General features: G+C 36.0%; 1 protein-coding gene across 3 annotated transcripts; it reads left to right on the top strand.

The window, feature by feature from the left end:
- The first annotated feature begins 484 nt into the window (after positions 1-484).
- Positions 485-5,406, top strand: LOC114322964 (cyclin-B2-3-like). 3 transcript variants are annotated; one of them, XM_082907092.1, is made up of 10 exons: positions 485-662; positions 938-988; positions 1,137-1,272; positions 1,367-1,435; positions 1,533-1,581; positions 1,671-1,824; positions 1,928-2,050; positions 2,407-2,496; positions 2,947-2,994; positions 5,042-5,406. In XM_082907092.1, the coding sequence occupies exons 4-10, from the start codon at positions 1,372-1,374 to the stop codon at positions 5,183-5,185; spliced, it is 672 nt and encodes a 223-aa protein (XP_082763218.1). In that variant the 5' UTR covers positions 485-662; positions 938-988; positions 1,137-1,272; positions 1,367-1,371; the 3' UTR covers positions 5,186-5,406. The 3 variants fall into 3 exon arrangements, with proteins under 3 accessions (XP_082763218.1, XP_082763220.1, XP_082763219.1); XM_082907094.1 differs by lacking the exon at positions 1,928-2,050; XM_082907093.1 differs by lacking the exon at positions 2,407-2,496 and having other exon boundaries at positions 486-662.
- The last annotated feature ends 1,219 nt before the right edge of the window (positions 5,407-6,625 follow it).

The following is a 6,625-nucleotide window of genomic DNA, read 5'->3' as shown; positions in this document are numbered from 1 at the left end:
CAAACTCTTTTTAAAATTTAATTAAAAAAAAATAATTTTTTTTTAAATTAAAAAATTTTGAAAATATTTTTTTATTTAAAATATTAAAAAATATTCAGCTGGTCTTTTAAAATTACTTTTGATTGTATATTTGGTTCAATTTTTTTTTTTAATTGTTTTGTTTGAAAGCGATCTAAAAAAATAATTTATATATTAAAAAATATCAAAAACAAATAAATTTTTTGTTTTCAAATAATAGGTTGTAATTTCAAAAAAAAAAAAAAAAAAATAAGAAGAAGATAAACATTGTTCCGGTTAACCGCTCGGATATCCAGGGATGCCCGGGCAGACAACTCAATTCGCAAATTCAAAATTCAAAAAAATATGCATTAGAATGTGTATTCAAATGTGACATTAGAATTGATTATTGAAAACTAAAACCAAATATAGCAATCAAATATAAGGGTGAAAAATTGATTAGAAACTCACACTAAACACAAATTTTTTCCCACCTTTTGTCAACTTATTCCCCTCTCTCTCTCTCTCTCTCTCTCAAAACACAAACACACACACACACACACACACACACAAATAACTCTCCTTCCTCCTCTCTGCCCTTCTATTCCCCGCTGTCGTCGCCCATTCTCATCTTTCAGTACCGCCGCCGACATCGCATTTCCAAGGTAAATATGACATCAAAATATTTGTCTGTGCTTGTTTGATTGAAATCGAATATGGACTTCTTGAGAGATTCTTGATTTCTAGGTTGAGTTCTTCAATTTTATGATTTGGGTTTTCTTTACCTATCCCTATTCTTCTTGATTGCGCTTCCTTTTGATTTCCGATGTTTTTTCAATCAAATTTGTGCATTTTGGTCGTTGAATTATTGAATGATTTCTTGTGCCTATGATTGGATTTTTACATTCTCTTTTCCTTTCTTTGTGGACATTCAAAATAGTTGGATTAGATGAGAATCATCCAGGTGTAATCAGGCCTGCAAATATTCAAGGTAATTTTAAATTTGAACCGTGTATGAGTTTGTTTCCCCTCTTGGATATGTATTGAGATGAATCATTTGGTTTATAATAATACCCATTGATTTAAGGGTTTAAACCCTAATTTTAACTACATTGGGAATTTTTTCTGATCTATTATAGGGGGATTACATCTGAGAGTTGGAAAGTTAGCAGCATGAATAAGGCACTACCAGAGAGTGTTGAGTATGATTAATCGCAACATAGTTGGAGCTTATCCTTACCTTGGTCAAGTGAACAAGAGACCAGCCTTGTCTGAGTAATTTCTTAAACCCTTTTCTTTGATAGTCCACCAAGAGTCTTCCTTCTGAGTACCCATTTTGATCTCCTTCATTCTAATCTTTAATATTCAGAAACAATGCAACATCTAACAAGAACCACATGCCTATCCCGCCGATTTCGGCAAATAGACCAATTACTAGGTCGGTAACTAACCCTCTTCAGTTGGTTCTGATGATGTACTCAAAAATTTTACGCCCTCATTGAGCTTTGTGCGTTTGATTCTTTCGGTTACTACAGGAAGTTTGCTGCAAAAATGGCTGGTAAACAGAAGCAACCATTACCTGAGGTACTTTCTGTGAGAACAGAGAAATTAATTTACTTTATTAGAGTACATATACATATTGGGTTGGTTTTAATCATGATACTTATCCATAGGAAACAAAAAAAAGTGGTCCAATCACTTCCCGTTCTGACTGAATCAAGAGATTGTAGCAATATAGATGTGGATGACTACAAGATTGTTGGGGACTCCCCTGCCCTAATGTTTGTGCAGCACACTGAGGCAATGTTGGAGGAAATATATCGGATGGTAGTTATATTCTTTTTACGATAAAGATTGAGTTAATTCCTCTAGCAGGGGCAATGGTCTTATAAAAAAAATTATACATTTTTTTATTTTTATTTTTTGGAAGGAGGTTGAAATGGAAAATACAACTAATGAGCTAGTTGTTGACATAGAGAGCAGTGATAAAAGGAATCCACTTGCTGTTGTTGAGTATATTAATGACATATATGCCTACTACAAGAAAGTTGAGGTAGTTTGTAGTTTCCATTATACTTGCTTGAATGTTTCCTTCCAAACTGTTAAACATAATTTTCTCATTACTTTGGACTGATACATCTGTTTATCACTAAACTTGATGGATTTGTTGTGTTGGTGCACTAGATCATACTTTGAACACAGCTAATTTGGTTTTCTTACCAAAGTTGTGGTTTCAATTGTCATTCTTTTAAAGGATCACTTTATATCAGTAACCATTTGGCTAAAACAGTTTTATCATTGAGACACAGATTTGTGAAATGTAACTTTTTTTTTTTTAACCCCGCCCACAATTTCATAGGGCTTGTTTGTTTATAAAACTAAGCAATATTTTTTGGATTCTAAATGTAGAGTTCTAGATGTGTCTTGCCAAACTATATGGGACAACAATTCGACATTAATGAAAGGATGAGAGGTATTCTGATTGACTGGCTCATTGAGGTATATGAAATGCTATATTAGTATGTGGCTTAATTAATTTCCAGGATATAAACTGTAGACAGCCTTGATAACCATAACCGTTTGATCAATAGATGAACAGGTGCACTACAAGTTCGAACTAATAGATGAGACCTTATATCTGACTGTGAATCTTATTGATAGATTCTTGGCAGTCCAACTGGTTGGAGGTAAATATGACACCACAACCATATATTTCTCTAAAAACCGGGTCCTATAAATCACATAACAGTCTCCTTTGTATAAACCTTTGATGAGTCATATCACGTGGTTGCTCCTAGTTAGTGTGTGTGTGTGTGTGTGTGTGTGTTGTGCTTCATGTGTGTTATGTGGATAGGGATTGTGGAGTTACTCCTATAGCCTAGCTGTTGTGTTTCATAGTTGGTTACTAGTACATCTAATTGTGTATGTGAACAAAATTTGATTTTGCAGGATCAATTTGATCTACAAGGCAATCCGAGTGATGTAGCAAGCTTCTTGGTTAGTACATTATGTTTCTATGTTAATTTAGTAGAAAATTTCTTCTTCAACTAGGGTAGAATAAAAAACTACATTGACATTTAGGCACGAAAGGTCCCAGGAAAATAGTGAAATATGCATGTAAAGGCCCGGGAAACATCACAAACACCTTGAGACGGAGCAACATAAGTTGTGCAAACTTACGAAACAAGCGTGTGGCTCCGATTTGAAAACTACTTTGAAATTTGCACTATTCCAACACTTAGGCACGAAAATAAGTCAAAAAATGTACTTTTCCAACAATTAGGCTTGAAAATAGGCCATCGGGGGGTCAAAATCATGAAACAACCATGAGAAGGCTCGGGGAACACTTCGAACACCTCAGAAGGGACCAATGTAAATTGTAAAAACTTACGGAAATAGCGCGGGACTCCCGATTTAAAAACTAAGTCTAAAATTGCACTTTTCTTACACTTAGGCTTGAAAGTAGGCCACTAGGGGCCAAAATCGTGAAAAATCCTCAAGAAGGCTTGGGGAACACCTCGAACACCACAAGAGTAACCAATTTAAGTTTTGAAAACTTACGAAACTAGCACGAGACTCCCAGTTTGAAAATTAAGCCAAAAAAAGAACTTTTTTCACACTTAAGCTTGAAAATAGGCCATCGGGCGCCAAAATCGTGTAAAAGTCACGAGACGGCCCGAGGAACACCTCAAACACCTCGGGAGGGACCAATGTGAGTTGTGGAAACTTACGGAACTAGCACAGGACTCCCAGTTTGAAAACTAAGTCCAAAAATGTACTTTTTCACACTTAAGCTTGAAAATAGGCCATCGGAGGCCAAAATCGTGCAACAGCCATGAGACAGCCCGAGTAACACCTCAAACATCTTGGGAGGGACCAATATGAGTTGTGAAAACTTACAGAATTAGCACGGGACTCCCGGTTTGAAAACTAAGTACAAAAATGCACTTTTTCACACTTAAGCTTGAAAAATACGCCATCGGAGGATAAAATCGTGCAACAGCCACGAGATAGCCCAGGGAACACCTCGGGAGGGACCAATGTGAGTTGTAAAAACTTACGAAACTAGCACGGGGCTCCCGATTCGCAAACTAAGTCAAAAAATGCCCTTTTTCACACTTAAGCTTGAAAAATAGGCCATTGGAGGCCAAAATCATGCAACAACCATGAGACGGCCTAGGGAACACCTCAAACACCTCAGGAGGGACCAATGTGAGTTATGGAAACTTACGGAACTAACATGGGACTCCCGGTTTAAAAACTAAGTCAAAAAATGCCCTTTTGCACACTTAAGCTTGAAAATAGGCCATCGGAGGCCAAAATCGTGCAACAGCCACGAGACGGCCCGGGTAAAACCTTAAACACCTCGGGAGGGACCAATGTGAGTTGTGAAAACTTACGGAACTAGCACGGGACTCCCGCTTCGAAAACTATGTCCAAAAATGCACCTTTTCACACTTAAGTTTGAAAAATAGGCCATCGGTTGCCAAAATCGTGCAAAAGCCACAAGACGGTCAGGGAACACCTCAAACACCTCAAGAGGGACCAATGTGAGTTGTGAAAACTTACGGAACTAGCACGGGACTCCCGGTTCGAAAACTAAGTCCAAAAATGTATTTTTTCACACTTAAGTTTGAAAAATAGGCCATCGGAGGCCAAAATCATGCAAAAGCCATGAGACAGCCTGGGTAACACCTCAAACACCTCAGGAGGGACCAATATGAGTTGTGGAAACTTACGAAACTAGCACGGAACTCTCGATTTGAAAACTAAGTCCAAAAATGAATTTTTCAACACTTAAGCTTGTAAATAGGCCATTGGGGGCCAAAATCGTGTAACAGGCGCGAGAATGCCCGGGGAACACCTCAAACACCTCGGGAGGGACCAATGTAAGTTGTGAAAACTTACGAAACTAGCACGGGACTCTCGATTTAAAAACTAAGTCGAAAAATGCATGTTAAATTGTATATTTAATTGATAAGATAATAATTTTCTTAGTTGAATTATTTTTTCTTTTCTTTTTGTGTGTTTCATTTTTTTGCAGATTCGAGATTTGATATGGACATGTTTGGTAATTTGGAGAGCAAAAGGTAGCTCATTTTGTGTTTTTGTTCATATTACCTTACATGTATTTTGGTTGCGTTGTAAATTTTATATTTTTGTTGGTATTATAGGACATGTTTTGTAATCCGCACTTGATATTTTATTTTTGTTGATATTAGTGGACATGTTTTTTGTGGATTTATTAGGAGACGTGTTTGGTAATCCACATGCGGTTGATATTTTGTGGATATTAGTAGACATGTTTATAATCTGCATGCAGTTCATATTGTATTTTTGTGGATAGTGCTGAAATTCGATTGTGATGTTTATGAAAATGAACAGATTTTTATATTGATTTGTAATAGATATTTTATTGAACAGGTTAAAGAAATGCGCATGGAATTTTTACTGAAAAGAAAAAATTTAATTTGACAACAGTACTCCCATTTTAAAAAAATTTAATTTTTATTAGCAACGAAATAAAAAAAAATGTCGCTATTAGTTTTCAAAAAACATGACGAATAATTTTGTCACTAATGATATAGTACCAAACAAATAATTTCGTCACATTTACTGAATATTTCATCACTAAATTGAAATATTTGGTGACAAAATGTTTTTTGTCATTGAAGAATTTTCTTTTCTGCTCATTTTAGTGATGAGTTTTTTTGTCACCTTAATCCATATCATTGGTGAGGAAAACTTTCGTTACTAAAATCTATTTGGTGACGAAATATTTCATCACCAAAAACAATTAAAATAAAATATTATTTAGTTTTGGTGACGAAATTGATGTTATAGAGGACGAAAAATGCAATATTTGAAGACAACATTTCGTCGCCAAAAATGAAAAATAGGCGACGAAACTGTTTTTCGTCACCAGGTACTTTTAGCGACAACGTATAGGCGACAAACGTGGTGACAAATGTTTTTCGTCACTGATCACTTTAGTGACGAAAATTTGATGTTTGGAGGCAAAATCAGTCTATCACCAAAGGCCTTTTTTGTTGTTGTGATTGTTCCAATTCGGGCAAACTAGTCTATACTTGCTTGTGCACATCACATAGTAATGCCAACCTAATAAACCGAAATAAGAGCACATAATGTTGATAAAAATCATATCATGATTAGTAGAGGCTGATCTTTGATCGAGCGAGAGGGGGTGCTCAATTCATGACCTTCCCCTCTCGTACCCAAGTTCTGAGCCGAGGCAACTTTGGTGATGACGGACACGTGGCCTTTGGCACGAGTCATGGGTTTCCTAAATTTTTTCAAAATGAAAAATATTTTGGTGACGACTCTATATTTGGCAAAGTAGTCCGATTTTGGCATTTTTTATTCTAAAATTGATTTTTCAAAAGATTTACCGAAATTGGACTCTTTGGTGTTTATCAATTTCACATTGCACTTGTGAGATTAGATTCAGAACCGCAGGAGTCTGAACTGTAGGGCTTATTTTTGAGTTTCCGAAAGGGGACGCGAAAAAGTCGAGCTACATTTTCTAGCGACTCCGTTGGGGAATTAGAGAACTTGAGTCGAACTCATGATATGGCATTTTATTTACACTTATGTGTTTCTTGAATTT

This window comes from Camellia sinensis, chromosome 14 (genome assembly GCF_055761805.1).
Source record: "Camellia sinensis isolate YWXY chromosome 14, ASM5576180v1, whole genome shotgun sequence".
Taxonomy (NCBI): domain Eukaryota; kingdom Viridiplantae; phylum Streptophyta; class Magnoliopsida; order Ericales; family Theaceae; genus Camellia; species Camellia sinensis.
The sequence above is the reverse complement of the archived record's forward strand: the minus strand, read 5'-3'. Positions and strand labels throughout refer to the sequence as shown.